The sequence below is a fragment of the Musca vetustissima genome, unplaced genomic scaffold (assembly GCF_032173495.1).
Source record: "Musca vetustissima isolate MV318-11 ecotype Yass unplaced genomic scaffold, APGP_CSIRO_Mvet_v1 utg88562, whole genome shotgun sequence".
Lineage (NCBI taxonomy): Eukaryota > Metazoa > Arthropoda > Insecta > Diptera > Muscidae > Musca > Musca vetustissima.
Window position 1 is genome coordinate 13,718 of NW_026880914.1, and position 19,621 is coordinate 33,338.

The following is a 19,621-nucleotide window of genomic DNA, read 5'->3' on the forward strand; positions in this document are numbered from 1 at the left end:
TTCAGATCCATATAATAGCTCGGGTAGTATCAGCGTCTTGTAGAGTGTTCCTTCTCCGTCAACGCAGATCGGCCCATAGATCTTTCGGAGAATTTTTCTCTCAAACACCCCAAGAGCTGCCTCATCTGCTTGTGCAAGTACCCATGCTTCTGATCCATATAACAGCTCGGGTAGTATCAGCGTCTTGTAGAGTGTGAGTTTGGTCTGGCGGTTGGCGACCTTGCTGTTGAGTTGTTTGCTCAGACCATAGTAGCATCTGTTGGCCATCACTATCCCTTCGAATTTCAAAACTGATGTCATTCGATTTGTTTATGGCGGTACAAAGGTATATAATGGACTACCTCGAAGCTGTAGTTCTCAAGTTCCACAGTTGGTCAGAGTCTACTGGACGTCTTGCGCGTTGATACCATCAGCTTGGTCTTCTCGCCGTTTACTGCCAGACCCACTTTGGCAGACTCCTCAATTTGTTCAAAGGTGGCTAATACCGCTCTCAGTGTTCGACCTCTAGGTGGCACCGCGGGGAGGTCAGTGTCCACAATTGAGATGAAAGAGGGACCAAGATAAGCCAATCAGAGCCGTTGCTTGGTATCTATCATCCCCTGCTGTTCTGTACAACGTGCCCAAATTTCAAGAGCAGATTCGCAGAACGTGGTTTTCTTTTTCTTAGCTTTTTCATAGTATGTTGGGTTTTCCGAGTGTGGGCAACTAAATCGACGCCTCAACCCATTTTTTTATAGTTCTTATGGGTGAACTCGCGGCACACATCAGCTCACTATTTCAACGGGTTATTAAAATAGCTACCCCAGTTGACGCTGCGGGGAGGTCAGTGTCCACAATTGAGATGAAAGAGAGACCAAGATAAGAATGGACTTCGTCATGTTAAAGCAATCAGAGCAGTTGCTTGGTATCTATCATCCCCTACCTATCTACCATAAACTACTTACGAAAAATTATAATTACGTCACCGATCCATTTTCGGTATATTTTGAAGGTTTTAGCCGAATTCTCCACTTTGTAGTAGCAATAATATGTTATTCTGGGATATTGGAGGGTAAAACACAAACGTGAAAAATTGTCTACTCATTCGGTATTATTAAGAATTTACCGAATTTTCTATGAGTGGCGTTAGTTAGGCATATCGGATTACTTGTAAATAAAAAACTTATTTGCAGAAATTATTCGATATAGGTTAATATTTGAAAATGGCTGCTATACAAATGACCCGTTTGATTTTGGTATGTTGAATTTCCTAAGCCAGATTTCCAACATGAGTATCTGTAATTTGAAACTTTGTTTTTCAGAGCATGAAGCATTTAATACCACATAAAGTAATAATATAGGCCATACATAAAGTTCCCGACCGATTTAGGGTAGTTAGAGGATATAAAACGGTGTTTTTATTAGTTTTAATGCCCTGTTTAATTTCGGTATGTTAAATTTCCTACACCATATTTCCTGAGTGTCTGTAATATGGAACATTATTTTTCAGAGTATGAACCACCTAATACCATATAGAATACCACCGTACGGGAAGGTATAAATACGACGTTTTACTTGTTTTTATTCCTATAAATATTCTCTTAGAATACAAAACCCTCAGAAAGAATTTCCAATACATCTTATCTTGGCAAAAAAACACACATCCACAATTTCCTGACTTGTATACATGTTTTTTATTGTTGGTCACAATTTCCGAGGCAGAAGGCGTCAACAGGTAGTAGTAGCTACCGCGCAAATAAATCTACATACATCAATAAAAAAATCAATAACAACAAAGCAAAAGCATCATCTCGACCATAAACGACATAAACAAATTTTGAGTTAAAACTTTCGCCATTCGGTTGGTGGTGGTCGGTAGAAAGTATTCACATAAAATACTACAACAACAGCAACAATAATGAAACAAAAACACAAAAACAGAACTTGCTTCTTTCGATCTCATATTGTCATGGAAGTGCAACTGATTTGCTGGTGCATCCATTCGCACATCCATCTACCCGTCCATCCACCACCGCCACTCAGTCATTCATTCATTTAATTTCATCCATCGTCCATGGTAGGATGCCACCATGCATGACTGAATGCCAGCCTGGTTGGCTGAATGTCTGTCTGATTGCGTAGAGAAGTTTGTTGTTATTTTTTAAGAGATTTTTCGTCTGTTGCTGTTGTTGCTTGGCATGAAACCAACAATATCATTTGCAATCAGCAACATCAACGTTTGATGCTGAGATGCTGCCCCGCTCGTCATTGGTAATAAAGATGAAGATGATGGTGATATTGGCAAGTGTAGTGCAGTGTATCATCGCTTGATGATGATTATGTGCAAAAATTTCACCATTCATTTACTTCCTTTCTTGTCCAATGATTTATGCACATCGTTAAATGCTGTTGTTGTTGCAGCCGAAAGAAAAAGAAGAAAAACTCCAGTGATGTTTGTTGCTGTTTTTGTTGTTGAGCTTAACACAAAACCGTAAGTTTTTCACACTCCTATTTTGTGGTCAAAAACAGACAGAAATTATAATGACACACAACTGTCATCATCTCGCGCCGGCGTAGCATCTCAAAGATAGTATGGTTGTTGTTTATTTTTTTCCGACCATATTTGCTTTTGGGCTGACTGGCAGACTGACTGACTTGTTACAATAATTAAATACATTTTTAAAGTGCCAACAAGCGAGTGAACATGCCTTTGTTTTGTTTTGGGAAATGCTGTTGGCAAAGTGACAATTTCTTTTCACAGAAACCACAAAACATCTGCCGGTCACTTTTGCTGCGGATGAATTTTGCTCCGAAAAAAAAAACAAAATTATGACAATAATTCAATTTTTGCAAAATTTCTTTTCTTGTGAAAAAAATTATAATTGATATGATACAAACAGAATTTGTATAAGATAATAATTTAAATGATTGTTATTATAAGTAATTTAATGCAGTTATAATGTTTACACAAAATATGAATACCGTAGGACATACTGAAAGTGAGCCAGTGTGAACCCTTTGTGTGATACCCTTTGTCCCTTATTTGTCGGGATATTTATTTGGATACTATGTTATTGCGTTATGTGGTAGTAGGTTGACCATGCTCCGAACAATATAGTGCTCCAAATTACAGACACTTAGGTTCGAAAATTGCAACATATCGAAAAGTAAACGGAACATTTTTAAAACACTAACTTATTTTGAATAATTTCTGGGTGGCTTTTATTCACAAGGAATCCGATATGCCTCTACAATGGGAAAATGCTAAAGTCCTCAAATTACCGAAAATGTGGTGGTACCGTTCCAGTAATTGACAACCCATGAGAACCAGAAAAATCAAATTAGAGCCTATCCAATTGAATAACATGCCCATACCCCCAAAATATCGAACAATTGCTCGTACCATTATATGGAGGCTATCCGAAAACTTGGGCCAATATAGGTAATTTTTGTTAGAGAGTTTTCATACTCTTTGAGAATCCTAAATAAAAAATTCAGCTAACTTAGTTTCAATGGGATCTCCATCTCTTCAAATTTGAAATACCATGTTTCGAGATGTTGTCTTCTACTTGGACTTTCCATCGGATTCGTGGACTTCCCCTTCTGCATAAAGTGGCCCACACACGTCAAACATGTGCGTTCGATCGGTGTGAATCGAAGCAATGTTTGACGTGTGTGGTACGGTGTTCACACCGATTTGCCGGTGCGCACACCGATCGAAAGAAATTAAAAATTTTTAATTTTTCGTTGTGCGACGCGCACATGTTTGACGTATGTGGCCTGGTGTGTGGATATTTTCTCATTTGTTGAGAAATTTCGTCGAGTGCGGATCAGCGGACAAATGCAATACATATGTATTTGGAAGATTTTTTGATGTTTTTACACATATTCTACTGTGTGACAAATAAAAATTTTTTCCTGGAATAAAATAAAAGTATTTAAAACATTTATATTAAATAAAAATATTTAGTTTTTTTCGTCATCACTATCGCGGTCCATCGACGCAGATCGTCGCGTAGATCTTTCGGAGAATTTTTCTCTCAAACACCCCAAGAGCTACCTCATCTGCTTGCACAATTACCCATGCTTCAGAATCATGTAAAGTGTGAGTTTGGTCTGACGTGGGGGTGGTCTTGTTCTGTTGGCCAACACTTTCTTTCTCCGCATTACAAAACTGTTGTCATTAGTTTTATTTGTGGCGGTACTAAGGTATATAAAATCGTTAACTACCTCGAAGCTGTAGATCTCAAGTTCCAAAGTTGGTCCGCTTCTTCTGGATGTCTTTCGCGTTGATACCATCAGCTTGGTCTTCTCGCCATTTACTGTCACCCCCACTTTGGCAGACACCTTCTCAATTTGTTCAAAGGTGGCTGCTACCGCTCGCAATATTCGACCCATTATGTCGATGACGTCGGCGTCCCCTTGTCTGAATCCTCGTTCGGTATTGAAAATCTCCGATAGGTCCTTTCCGACTTTAACTGCTGACCTTGTACCAGTTAAAGTTATCCTGCATAGTCATATTAATTTTTCTGGAATGCCGTACGCAAACCTCTAAGTGGATTGGGCTTTCGAATGCGGCTTTAGACGACGGATAGGTGGAATGTATCGATGTGTTTTCCATGGGTCTTCCCCAGAAGCTAAAAATCTACCATAAAACTGTTTTAAACCATTTACAATTGACCAGAAACGGCCAGAATTTGGACAAGCGATTATCATATTTTTCGTGCACTGAAAAAGTTCTTTAACACTAGAACGCCGAAGGCGGTCATTTTGACCGCTTTCCAATTACAAGTAAAAAAGCAACTGTGCATTTAATGACACTTTTTTTTAAAATTTGGTGACTTTTTGTATCTCATAGAATTACGTTTATTATAAAAAAAATCACCAAATTTAAAATAAAAGTATCATTAAATGCACAGTTGCTTTTGTACTTGAAATTGGAAAGCGGTCAAAATGACGGCCTTCGGCGTTCTAGTGTTAATTATAAAAAAAAATTGTATCTAGGAAGGATTGTGAAAATTAACTTTTTTCAATATTCTGATTAAAAATCAATGGGGTCTCAGGTGAATATACACTCACTTCATCTTGTGTGTATAATGAATTTTTAAGAAATACAGTTCTCATTATTAAGGATAGGAACATTAGGTCCATGTGTTCATATATAGCTCCCATACACAATCGTGCTCGATTTCATACAAATGGTACACCAAAGAATTTAATTTCGCCCGATCCTATCTCAATGGTCCCCCAAAGATATCATTGCTGTTCTATCTACAGGATATTGTAGATATTAACATCTCTTGTATGTACCCGAAATGGGTGGAAATAGTTAGGCCCAGTCGAACATATCGACATTTTTACTCGTTCAAATTGATTTCAATTTACTTATTAATACTCCAATCTTTATATAAACTATTAGAAATAAGTTTTCTGGAGCTTATTTTTATTTTATAAATGGGCATATCTTTTCAAACCACTGTGCTTTCTATTTGCCGATAATTTAAGTTCATAGATCTTTGAACAGAACTTTCTTCTGAAATAATAATCACAACAACAATATTAGAAATCATTGAAAATTGTTTGGGAAATACCAAATAAATATAGAATAAGAACTTCAAGAAGAAGAAGAAGAAGAAGCAAGCAATAACAACAATCTCAAATCTCAGTAAATCAAATATGTGGCTGCAGATAATTACAAAAAGCCCAAAGAAATGTAAAGCCCAATTAATGATGATATTCCACAAGAATTCGAAAACAACAAGAACAAGATGAATATTCAGACAACTGAAGTTCTCAACAAATAATCGAAATTCCAGAATAACAACTCACAGCAATGTGAAAGATTTTTTTCTGATGTTAATCATTAGAATCGCATTGAGGATCGCGATAATCAGATGTATACTCAGTTAACAAGATAATCTCGAAGAAAAAAAAATTCAATTTAAATTTAATTGAATTTGGTTTGAAGTAAATTGTGTCACCCGTTATACTCTCCAAATCCATGGAGAATCTAATCATCAAATAGAATTTGAGTGTGTTGTGTGCGTTTGATTGATAGCTGAAATGAGATCTATGTTGGAATTAACAAAAATTACTATCGAATACAACTTTGTTTCAGTATCAATATATCGTTAAGAATTCAAACATGACCATGTACGGTGATATATAAATGATTAATTTTACGAAGTTGGAGGAGAAATACAAGAAAATAATAATGTGATGCCACCAGAAAAAGGAGAAACAGTTGTGTTTAAGAAAATAACAGTGAAACTATATAAAGAGAAAAAACACATTCATCTATGCAATAGAAAAGAGTGAGGTCGCCGTGGCGAATACACTCCCACTGAGACAGGCTCTACGACAGAAGAACGCATCAATGCCAGAAACAACATCAACACTGTTTCGCCCCGTGTCACTATTATTGACTGGTGCCATCTGACATTTCCATTGGCTGAAACTTTTTATACACTCCGAAATTATGTGGAAATTAAAAATATCATAAATCGATTGGAACACTTATATGGGGATATGGTAAATTTACACTTAGTATCACGAACATTTTATGAAAGAACCTGCTTATTAGGCTACCTCTCAATGGCTGAGCCACAGGCGGAATTACGTCTACCAGCACCGAAGAGCTCTGCACCAATCGGAGAGCATGCAGAAGGCACACTCTCCCCCTGAGTGAGGGGCGAAACCACAACCCCCGCGAAGCTCCCCAGGGTGTCACACCAACTGTCAGGCTGGACCTACAGACCCAGGGGCACCTGATACCCGCGGTACGGAAAACCTCCGATCAGGCTCGAGACCGAAGCCTCTCCCAGTTCGACGCAAGTCCGGGCTGGTATCCCAAAACCACAAGTAGCAAGCAAAACCTTGCCACTGGCAGTAACGACGTTGAACAAATATACTCAACACAAACAATTAACATGCTGTCCTCACGGACTGAACAAAGGGCCCAGAGGACCGCGGCAACGTACATCACAACACAAACACTCAACGAAACTGAGCTCACGGACAGCCTTCACGACATCCACAAGAGGAGTGAACGACGTGAAACAGGAAGACCGCGAACCACCCACGATGCAAAACATCAGCAGTTAACACACTCCCCGCCAACAACCGCTCCAGCCATCGCCACCCGGTGCAACCGACCGAGCCCATCTGCAAGGGAGCTATGCACGAGGACCACCTCCACTAGGTGCTGTCCTTCTCCTAAATGCTTCACGAGCAGAACTACTTAAACAACTAAAGGTCCGATCGTCTTCAAGAGCCCTACTGAAAATACACCCCCCCCCCCCCTCCATTCGATATACCCACATTTGTTGAATCTCTAATGTCATCATAGTAACCATGCCCCGTCAGTAAGAAACCAGTACTTAAGTTGAATCGAAAGTCTGGCCGGTCCCCGACGAACGTTGCGTCACGAATAAATTCGTATGTCACCCTCTCTTTGTCGCTGTTCGTCCACACTTAGGTTGGAAAATTGGAATAAAGCCAATCGCGATTTGGATCTAAACCACAAATGATCCCAAAAGGGCGAACACCAAACCGCCGGGCTAGATCTTCAAAAAACATCGGTCATGTTCATAGTCGAAACTACGCTCAGTAAAATTCTCATCAGCTCAGAACTTGTCATCCACAGACAACTTCATAACCGAAGCTACTACCATTAGAACTATAGTTGCAGACCTTCTACAATAAAAGTGACTAAGAGCATCATCACATTGGCCGCCACATAGCCTTCCACCCACCCAACAACAGCGGCAGACGCTATCAGTATTATTTCATATTGGAAGAATACATCATGTAGTAAACATGATGCAGACCCATTCTTTGAAATGTGTACTTTTTATAATTTTACAGCCCTTCTGCTATATATCTTTTCACAACTGTTAATTACTCAAGATGGACACTGCATTCATGTTGTCTTATTTCATTAATGAAATAGCTTAAAGACCACAAACATATCAGCTGTTAAAACCCAAAAAATCGAAACATATGATTAAAAAAATTGATTGGTATGCTACAGACATACAAACAAACGAACGAATGAACAATTAACGAATGACATTACTAACCCAGTGTCCCACATAAAGAAAGCTTTAAGCATTCATTGGAAACCATTTTCACATAAAATGATGATTGGTTGTGGTCGACTTACGAAAGCACTTAAATACGTATTTAATTAAGATGACCAAAATGTTTTTAATTTTAAAACTACAAATTTAAGACATCCTACTTCTGAACAAAAATATATAAAACCAGTGAGCGGTATTATATATTCTCTAACTATTTGCGAATCTATATTCCGAGCCTGGGCTATACTTCGAGATATTTGCTCATTTTGACCGATTAGTGGTCAACAGCTCCTCAGCCTCTTACCCTGACATACTTTCCCGGGTTGTAATTTTACACAGATTTTACCAAAACAGCCTTTCCAATTAGTTGGCCAAAATATGTTGTGATGTTCGGCTTAGAATTGTGTTCTCCAGGGCGACTATTAAAACAGTCAAAAATACATGGTCGGTCCATTTCATCTACTTAATATCATCCGTTTACCAACAAAAATTATAGCTTTCGTCCTTGAACATAACCGGAACTGCAAGTAAAATTTTACAGCAGAGTTGTACGTAAATATTTAAGGGATCCACGTATCTGATATTGTTTAGAATATCCATCACCACACTAGAGGGAGGGGGGCCAAGTACATACAGCCATATAATTAGTATCAATTTAAAGGTCAACCACTCCTCCTGTATATACTGTAAACTTTTCCTGTCTATGTCCTCTACGAGGAAATATATACGCCACAGAATGCAAATTTTGTCATTTTTCACACAAAAGTCAGGGTCCATTTGGCCCGCTAAATATTGATCGATTTTCTTTATGGTCAAAATTTCATGGTGTTTCGGGACTAATTGTTGCCTCTAGTTCGATCAGGAAACAGTAAAAAATAAAGTTTTAGATCCATTTTATTCCCTAAATATTAACCGATCATTACCAAAAACAATAGGGGTCTTCATTGGCCAGAACCCATCCTACATGCAAATTTTTATAAAGAATGGTCCATAAATTTGGCCTGCATCGTGTTTAAAAATTATAATGGACAGACGAACGGACGGACACACATGTCTAGTTCGACTCAGCAAGTCCAGATATGATCGATATACCTAAAGCGTTAAAAACTCTTGGGGTTGCACAAATCTATAACACCCTTACAACATAGATGTGTAGGGTATTAAAACTTACGAATCCACCAAACAATGCAATAATTATTTTTAAAAACGCAGGGCTCCTCCTAGATATTAAAAAAGATTTTAAGCCCTAAATAATCCAGCAGGTGACGTCGATCTGCCTAAGAGTCACGTAAGCAAAAATCTCCTACTTATGTGGGCGTATTGGCAGCAACGTCGGAAACTGACCAGGAAAATCAGAGATATGAAAAGCACAGCACAGGCAACTCTATGTATAAATCTATCTTCCCTTCCACGCGACGAAGAGAATTATATAGAAGAAATAAATTGAAAGCTAAGCCAACCCGATATCAAAGGAGACAGCCAATGGTGTCTCTAATGTCAAGAAGACGAGCGCAGGCACGAAGAAGATTGCAGACAATAATCGTTATCAGCCGCCATGTTATTAAAAGATAGTCAGGAATAGTGGGCCCAAAAAAGTAAGCAAAGAGATCCACAAAGAGGTCAATAACAAGATTTTTCATCATCTTCAACAAGGAGAGCTTACAGCTCTGTCAAGCTACGATCTACAAAGCACTTCTAGTGACGAAGTGGAAAATCATGTACAGAGAGGAGAACGTATAAAGGACTCTCCCCAGGCTTTGACAAGTCTTCAATGGCAATTCTGGTCAGGGCAAGGCAATTGGGAATGAAAGCATTGGAGAGGAAGGAGCCGATGAAAATATAACCGACTCCCAAAAACCTATCCTAATATGATTGCGACAAATAAAGTGGAACATTTTTATTTAACAGCCTGGGCAATTTGTAATTGTACCCTCCTCCAAGCGGTGGAGTGTATATTAAATTTGTCATTTCGTTTGCAATACCTCGAATTATTCACCTGAAACCTCATAAAGTATATACATATATAATTGATCAGAATATGTGGTTGGTATTGAAAATGGGATATAGGGGCTCACTTTTAAGGACCCCGCCATATAACGATACCCACCAACATATACCTACCAAAAAAATCTATATTGTCCCACGTTCCGGTTAACGGTTCCTCCCAATATTGGGTATTTAGAAGCTTTTGGGCAGGTTTTTAAACATATTCAACCATAAATTCGTAGAAAATCGTCTTAGTAAAATTATTAACATTTGTCCACTTTTTAGGGTATATAACGTTACATCCTAAAATTCGATGTTTTGACGGCTTTTGTAGCATTTTTCCACCAATGTGGCTGTAATTTGCTATAAAGGGTTCGTAGAGGCAGTCTCCATATAAGGTAGCACCTCATTGTGAGTATTTTGAAAGTTTGAGCCGCATTGGAGGATAAAAACAGAGTCTATATAGGTTCGATATAGTCCCACATAAAGATCCCGGCATTTTACAGATTTTTTGTCGAATAGCTGCTGTAATTTGGTAATTTAGACAATTTTTTATATTAGTTTTGACATACCTCCTAAGGTTTTAACCGAAGTACCTAAAATTAAATTTAACCCAAGTAGCTTACATTTCGCTATGCAACAACATGGAGGATGTAAAAAAATTCGGCCTTGTCGAACTATTTTTTTTTTAAATGCACGAGTCCTATTACTTATTTAAACTTTTTTAAATGTCATAGAGTAATGGAAAAGGGACTATGACACTAATCGAAAGGTATAACATTTTTGCGACAAATAAAATGCAACTTTTAATGTTAAACAACCCTCGTATTTTGTTATATTGAAGATTGTCTTTAGGTAATTTATTATCATTGTTGGTATTATTACCTAATATTTCTAGTAATTAATTACATCTGATAGCCATTTTTGGAGGTTTGACCATAGATGAAGCTTTCAATTTATAGGAAGTTTAATTCTCATATATATAAACTGTAATTTGAAAGCTTTCATAGTTGGGGCCGCACACCCACCCACACACATTCTCCAAAGGTGTACTCCCCCCACCTTCAAGCCCATGAGTAAATTATGTATCGACGACAAAAATACTTTCAATTTACATTTTAAATTCATTGGCTCGAACTCGCTCGCACAAAAATAAACTGCTAAGCGCAAACGCATACCGCTTGCTCGGCACTTGACAATTTCATTTTTTTTTTTAATGATATTCAAAAACACAATTTTATTACCAATCTGAATGAATTGCGCGCTTGCCCGAAGTGTTCAATGGGTATTTGTTGTCAGCGATTTTCTTTTTTTTCAGTTGTCGAATGTGAATGGGATGGATATTTTAATCGAAAAACAATTGAAAGTTCTTATTCGACAAAAAAATGCCAAAGTGTCAGGTGTTGAAGTCAGAGAGTGAAGAAGCGTAGGAGAGTGAAGCAAAGAGCCGAATGGCGAATTGAACCGAGACTATAAAAGACCCTCAATATTTTTGAAAGTCTTTCTATAGGTTATTGTCAGTCGACAAAGAAAGTGAAGTTGATTTTCTTCATTCGAATTGAAGTAGTCGTCATTTAAATTTATATCATTGATAGTGAAAGAAGAAAGTCAATTGAATTGGTTGGAAGCCAAAAAAGAACGTGTAGAAGAAGAAACAAACGCACTATTCTTGCTCCAAACTGCAAAATGCATTTCTTGCATTATTTTTTGTTACTTGGTCTATTCTTGGCATCGCAACCAGTGAGACAATGTCAAGCCGCCGCCATGACCAATTGGAATCCGGTAAAACCTCCCAATCCACGCTGGGGTCCAAATATGCATATGTTGAGACAACACAACAGTATGTGGTAACTATTTAACAAATGGTATTTTATCAGCAATAATCGCTTCTCATTAATTTACTGGACTCTGTTCCAGGTCCAGCTTTTGAATATTGGAATGATGCAAATGAGGATCATATTTGGGAGCATAGTGGACTATTTGAAGGTGACATCATGTTGCATCGTGAATATTTACGCAATGGTCTGCTAAATGAAAAATCAACTTGGCCAGATGCCACGGTGCCATTCTATATAGATAGCCAAGATTTCAGTGAGTATTACGAAAATGAATAACAACAATAAAAAAGTGAAACACAAGTTGAGGTTTACAACTAACACGTATGGACAAGACATGAATCAATCCATGAATGTGATCAATCTTCGAATAAGAAGGATATTAGTACCACCAATATATAGGCATGTACTACGTGTAAAAATTTGACGTCACATCAAACCAAGTATCGGTTTTGAAGCAAACATTGCACATAGTAAAATTAAAAAAAAAAACTTGTTCCCACAAGTAAAAACGTCGTTAAGTTACACCGGTCCAAAATAACTAAAACTAACTTTGCTACCAGGACAAGCAGGTTGGAAAATTGGTCTAGGACCTTGAATATTACCGACGACCTTTATATGTGAATAAGTTGTAGACTAACCAAGGCCGCCGTATTCCAATGTACAACTATTTGGTAATGCTAACACATAGTGACGTTGGTTAGAAAATGGTGTGGACCGATATTGGTAATATTTAATAAGAAAAATTTTTAATCCAATGAGAATATATTGTTACTGTCAAATCGACGGAAAAGCGTTTCTAATATCACCAAAATATGATATGGAGTAACACTATATGGCGGCCATACCTCCGAATATTTGGAGGGTACCAATATATGGTATATATATATATATATATATATATCAAAACGTGGAGCGATAAACCCCATTTGCAATATTAAACGTCCTAGCACCTGAAGGTGGAGAAAATTAAAAAGTTTGCAGTTTTCTTAAAAAATCGAAAAATGGGATATGGACTTTGAAACGCTCAAATATGGTCCTTGTTAAAATGACGCTTTTCAACCACATATGAGTTTTGGTCCATTGTCCTTTTCCAACAATTTGGTGTCGATTTAGATCTGTCTAAACCCGCAAAGTTCTATATATCGATCTACATATGTATGCCCTTTAGGTTAAGGTATCTTCAGCAGCCAAGTAAGCCTTCCGAGGCCAGTGATCCATTGTAGGGTAGAGGTTAAGTAGATGTTAAAAATAATAATGGGATCATCGGAGAAAAAGGTCCGAGTGTCTATCCCGACTATACCAAACATTTGAGTTCATCTTCAAATAAATGATGTGGAGAAGTTGTAGACTAACCAAGGCTACCGTATTCCAATTTGCAACTATTTCGTAATGCTAAAAAATTGTGACTTTGGTTAGAAAATTGTGTGGATCGATATTGGTAATATTTAATAAGAACGATGAAAATTTTTTGAGAAAGTTTGCAGTTTTCTTGAAAAACGAACACCAAAAAATTGGATTTGGACTCTGAAACCCTCAAATAGGAACCTTATTTAAATTACGCTTTTCGACCCCATATGATTTGGATATGTCTAAACCAGCAAAGGTCAATATATTGATCTACATATGTATGCCTATTAGGTTAAGATAAGGTATCTTCGGCAGCCATATAAGCCTTCTGAGATCAGTGGTCTATTGTAGAGTAGAGGATAAATAGAAGAATGGAAGAGGAAAAATATTATAATGGAATCATCGGAGAAAAAGAAAGAGTATCTATCCCGAATATACTAAACAGATGAGTACAGAGTAGGTGTTCGATACCTTCTTCATCCTCGATTAATGATTTAAATCTCCTGGACTTTGGTGCATTATGGTGTAACTTAGATATAATTTGATATTTAACAATATAAATGTATATATTTAATACAAATAATTATATAAAAATACGACCGCCGGTTTTTCTATTCCTTGGAAATATTTGCGCGCAATTATACGTTCAAAAATTTTAGTTATTTTATTGAGAACAAAAATTGATAATTTTGCTTACTTACCATTAATCTCTGCAATGTTGCTTCGTCTTTTGCAGATGAAACCCAAACGATGACCATATTAAGGGCCCTAAAGGAATATCACGACAAGACATGCATACGTTTTCGTCCATACGAAAAAGGAGATAAAAATTGGATTGTTTTTAAAGGCAATTATTCAGGATGTTGGTCCAGTGTTGGTCGCAGAACTGGTGGACAAGTGAGTAATGAGCTGTAATTAAAAGAATTTTGCAACAATAAATAAAAAATTAAAATTCTTAAAATGTTATCTTTCAAAGGTTTTAAATTTGAATACACCCAAATGTGTATCACATGGTGTTGTGGTTCATGAATTGTTGCATGCTCTGGGTTTCTATCACCAGCAATCGTCAACCGAACGTGATGAATATGTCAAAATCAATTGGGAAAATATTTTGCCGGGGCATGCACACAATTTCAATAAATATGCTCGGACATATGTTACCAATTTTGGTGTGGAGTACGATTATAATAGCGTTATGCACTATAGTTCTAAGGCATTTACGAAAAATGGTAAAAATACCATTGAACCTTTGGTAAGTCTTACATAAAATGAAAAAAATTAATATTGTTTTTAATATAAAAAATTGTGTTTCTTAAACAGGATCCCACTGCCAGTTTGGGTCAACGTAAAGGCCTATCGGAGAAGGACATTGCCAAGTTAAATGAAATGTACGAAGAAGAATGTAATGTTTTTAGTATTTTCGATTTTGATCGTTTTGGCAACTATTTAGATAATATTATTGATTATTTTCAAGGAACACTTGATAGAATCTTCGTATAGAATTTAACATTGTTTTTTGTTGTGTAATACAATCACTTAACATACTTAATTATTTAAAAAACCTTGTTAGAATATATAAATTTAAAAAATACAAATAAAATAAAAAAAAGAGATGAGTATCAAAATAAATGCTTACAACTGACTTTACTTTAAGTAAAGATAAATGGAATTTCAATAATACTTAAGCATAAAAAGAAAATTTACGCAACTCCTCTACAGTGTTACCAGCCTCCTGAAACGAAAAAAAGAAATCAAATAAAATTTTGAAAAATACTACTAAAGTAATTATTTAAGAAAAAACTTACCACTTTAACATCCTCATTATTATCTTCACTCAGCAATTCAATTGCTTCCCTCACATCAGTGGACCATGCCGCCTGCAAAGCTCTTAAACTATATCTACCCAATAGACGTAATAGCATACAAATTCGCAAACGTAACAAATCATTGTTGCTTTGCATTAACGCACTTAAATCCACCTTTGGTGAAAATATAATCTTTTCCACCAGTTCTGCATTTTCGGGTAATTCACGTAGAACACAACATAATAATGCCAAAATATTTGTGGCAATACGTAAAGCATGCGAATTTTTAAAATCTTGATTTAGAAAATTAATAAGAAATTCATTTGCCGATAAAATCGCGACTGCATCACAAAATTGATTCAGAAATTGTAGATTTAAATGGACCAAGTGACACACCAGTTCATAGAGACGAGAAATACATTTGATTTCCTCTTCGCGCATATAATTAACCGTACGTATTTGTCGTGGCAATGATGTAATGGAATCATTCGCCAAACGTTCGTAGATTAATAATTTTGAGGCATACATTAGATTAGGAACTATTTTGCAATCAATGTAGACCTAAAAACGAGAAGAAGATAATATAAATGGTTAATGGCATAAAAAAGAAAGAAAACAGTTTGAGTAATTAATTCTGTACGATTTCCTAATCCGTGTCAGAATTATTCGTGTGGTCGGGTAACGATATTATATGTTTTGTACCTCAATATTACTGCAATATTGTAATAATATTTTATACCTTGTTAATTGACTCCATAATACTGAGCGGTTCATTTAAGACAAATGGCAGAGACAATAATTCGGCCACACTTTCGATTACCTTGGGTATGGCTTTAGTATTGCGTAAAGGAGCCACAATAATACTGACCTACAAAATGAAATAAAAAATTAGTATTGAAATAAAAAAGCACTTTTTTTCTAGCGGTTACAATTCCTACCAAATTCTTTTGTTTCAATGAATCCAATTCACCATCCAAGACTTCTTGTATTGTGCGCTGTAAAAATGCCAACCATTCATCACTTTCCATGGGAGGACTTTGAGATTCATCGCATGAATCCCAGCCGGGCATTAGACATGGTGGGGAATTTCTGTAAAAGAAAATGAACATGATTTTGAAGTCATGTTTGGAAACAGATATAGGTAAGTAAACATACTGAGTATTATGTTTCCCCTCCAGTGATTGTATTGATGTCTTAACAGAATTCGATTTTTGTTCATTATCCTGAGACTTATCATGTTCGCCAGCCCGTTTAGAATGTTTCAACTTCTCTGTGGATTCTTGTTTCAAACCCTTTGCCGTTGATGCATCATTATTTATGCGATGTGTATTTTCTCTAAAACAATGATTTTCCAAATGTTGTCCGTCATTTATTTGAGAATTTTTTAAAGTTGTATTATGCTCGTCATTGGTTTGTTGTAAACTGTTATTATGTTCATTGAAATTCTCAGCATCATTTGCATCTAAATTTTCTTGTAGTGTGTTTACGACCATATTACTATTATCATTATAACCGCTGGTATTATAATCATCATTCATCAGAGTATTGGTAAGTGTAAAATTATCTTCCAAATTATTTAATATCATATTATTGTTGCCATTAACAAAGCAGGTCTGAGAATTTATTAGCGGCATATGTACACCGGGTATTTGCAACATCTCACCACCCAAAACGTGTGGTCTTGGTAGAATGGGTGTAGATTTCATTTCATTTGGTAAATTTTTTGAGATTAATTTATCCCCTTGAAATGATTCATTGGCAAATGGTACAATTATATTATCTTCAACATCTGTTTCCAAGACTTCCATATCACTGGGTGGGATGGCATTAATACTATCGCGTGAACATGTCATATTATCTTGAGATTCATCCAATTTTATAGAACGTAATTTGTGACTGACTTTGACCATATTCAGATTACTAAAAATGTATGAGAAATTATAGAAGCTTTTAGGATTGTATATAAAAAGGCATTACTTACTTTTCCTTGGACTGACTGGAGGACTTGTTAAGTTTATTTTTTCCATTTTGTGGATTTACAAATGGTGAATTTTCAGACTTGACACCAGCCTTAATATAAAGTTTACCTTCGACAAAGGGATGACAGAGAATTTGAGCCCAACTGGCTCGCATTGTTGGTTCCTTTTCCAAAAGGGCCTGGAAAATAAATAACAAACATCTATTAAAAACTCCCACACAAATTTTTGTAAATGATTAAAAACTTCTGTAGACAGAAGGTATTCAAGGCACTCTAAAGGCAGAATAACATTCATAACACTTCTGAAGATCTTCTATAGACAGAAGGCCTTCTGAATCACTTACATAGACAGAAGGCATCCTGAAATCGTTCGTGAGATTATGGAAGATTTTTTTCTACACACAGAAAACCTTCTGAACATCTTCTATAGATAGAAGACCTACTGAAACTCTTCTATAGATAGAAATCCTTCTGAAGCACATCTTTATATAGAAGGAATTCTGCAGCTATTTATATTTATTAGAACTTACGAAGTAGTTCTATTTTGAAGACTTTCTGGTGTTCTGCCATAGGTAGATGACATTCTGAAGCTTTTCTTTAGATAGAGGGTCTTCTGAAGCTCTTCTATGGAAGAAGAAATGCTGAAGCTCTTTTATATATAAAATACTTTTTGAAGCTCTTCTATATACAGATATTTTGTACTTATTTGTCTTCAGGTACAATTTCTAAATGGACAATAGTGATCCACCTATACAAGCTTCCACATCTGAAATACCTCCTTTATATATTTTTTGACAAATAATACTCCTAATATTTTCCACTCACCTGCAAAAACGAACGACTATCACGACTCAAATATCCCGGATAGGTGACTTCATTCTTTTTAATGATTTTTATCAAATGCAATATAGAGGTGGTACTAAACGGTGGATGACCCACCAAACATTCATATGATATACATCCCAGCGACCATATATCAGCTTGATGATCATACGGCTTCTCTTCCAATAGCTCGGGTGCCATATACAATGGCGTACCTTTGATGGATGTCAACATATGTGTACTCATTGTCATGTTGCGAGCTAAACCAAAATCACACAGCTTTGCTCGCAACTCTTCATCGAGTAAAACATTTTGTGGTTTCAAATCACGATGTAAAATACGATTTGAATGTAAATAATAGAGCGCGGACACCAAATCACATATCAGTCGTTGTCCTTTATCCTCCCGCAAATAACCATTACGTTCCATATAACGATGTAAATCGATGGTGGCAAACTCTGTGACCACAATCAAATCATGTTTTGTTTCGAAAGATTCTAACATTTCAATGACGTTGGGGTGCTTGAGATGGGCCTGTATTTCACATTCACGGCGAAGGGTTTTTAAGTCACGGCTGGTGCGGCCTCTCTGCAAAATATATGCTAATAAATTTTGTATCCTTTTAAAGAATTGTATCAACTTACCTTTGATATGACTTTAATGGCCACAATCTGATTGTCATCTTTCCGAAGCGCCTTATAGACATGACCAAAAGAGCCCTCTCCCACCATTGCATTGACTTTGTAACGATGCATCCTTACGACAATAAATAATTTCCTCCGCAAATTTCAAGCACCCTTTGTTCTATTAATAGTATCAAGCAAGTGCAATTGGTTTGTCCTATTAACTGCTAACCCATACACCAACAACAACAATAGTCCTTTCTTCTTATGTATTTTAATTTAACATTTTTGTAGCTATTATTTTGAAAATATTGTTTGTGATGTTATATTTAAAGGCCTTAAAATGCCTTTTTAGACCACAGAAAATTAAAATGCGTTTTCTAGGCGTTAGAAGCGTTTAAAGGCCTTAAAATGCCTTTTTAGACCACAGAAAATTAAAATGCGTTTTCTAGGCGTTAGAAGCGTTTAAAGGCCTTAAAATGCCTTTTTAGACGACAGAAAATTAAAATGCGTTTTCTAGGCGTTAGAAGCGTTTAAAGGCCTTAAAATGCCTTTTTAGACCACAGAAAATTAAAATGCGTTTTCTAGGCGTTAGAAGCGTTTAAATGCCTTAAAATGCCTTTTTACACCACAGAAAATTTTTTTTTACACCATAAAAAATTAAAAAGGCCTTAAAATGCCTTTTTAGACCACAGAAAATTAAAATGCGTTTTCTAGGCGTTAGAAGCGTTTAAATGCCTTAAAATGCCTTTTTAGACCACAGAAAATTAAAATGCGTTTTCTAGGCGTTAGAAGCGTTTAAAGGCCTTAAAATGCCTTTTTAGACCACAGAAAATTAAAATGCGTTTTCTAGGCGTTAGAAGCGTTTAAAGGCCTTAAAATGCCTTTTTAGACCACAGAAAATTAAAATGCGAAAATTAAAATGCCTTTTTAGACCACAGAAAATTAAAATGCGTTTTCTAGGCGTTAGAAGCGTTTAAAGGCCTTAAAATGCCTTTTTAGACCACAGAAAATTAAAATGCGTTTTCTAGGCGTTAGAAGCGTTAAAAGGCCTTAAAATGCCTTTTTAGACCACAGAAAATTAAAATGCGTTTTCTAGGCGTTAGAAGCGTTTAAAGGCCTTAAAATGCCTTTTTAGACCACAGAAAATTAAAATGCGTTT

General features: G+C 36.3%; 2 protein-coding genes across 3 annotated transcripts; one reads left to right on the forward strand and one right to left on the reverse strand.

Annotated features, from left to right (window-relative positions):
* The first annotated feature begins 11,795 nt into the window (after positions 1 to 11,795).
* On the forward strand, positions 11,796 to 14,742 carry LOC133326859 (zinc metalloproteinase nas-13-like). Of its 2 annotated transcripts, none has more exons than XM_061535467.1 (5): positions 11,796 to 11,886; positions 11,964 to 12,137; positions 13,968 to 14,128; positions 14,208 to 14,483; positions 14,552 to 14,742. In XM_061535467.1, the coding sequence occupies exons 1-5, from the start codon at positions 11,811 to 11,813 to the stop codon at positions 14,729 to 14,731; spliced, it is 867 nt and encodes a 288-aa protein (XP_061391451.1). In that variant the 5' UTR covers positions 11,796 to 11,810; the 3' UTR covers positions 14,732 to 14,742. The 2 variants fall into 2 exon arrangements, with proteins under 2 accessions (XP_061391451.1, XP_061391452.1); XM_061535468.1 differs by having other exon boundaries at positions 11,817 to 11,893.
* A 167-nt stretch (positions 14,743 to 14,909) lies between these two features.
* LOC133326858 (serine/threonine-protein kinase fused-like) lies at positions 14,910 to 18,591 on the reverse strand. The gene is made up of 8 exons (XM_061535466.1): positions 18,481 to 18,591; positions 17,840 to 18,424; positions 17,030 to 17,193; positions 16,192 to 16,983; positions 15,975 to 16,125; positions 15,776 to 15,904; positions 15,037 to 15,597; positions 14,910 to 14,963 (listed from the first exon to the last, which is right to left on the reverse strand). The coding sequence occupies exons 1-8, from the start codon at positions 18,589 to 18,591 to the stop codon at positions 14,913 to 14,915; spliced, it is 2,544 nt and encodes an 847-aa protein (XP_061391450.1). The 3' UTR covers positions 14,910 to 14,912.
* Between the last annotated feature and the right edge of the window lie 1,030 nt (positions 18,592 to 19,621).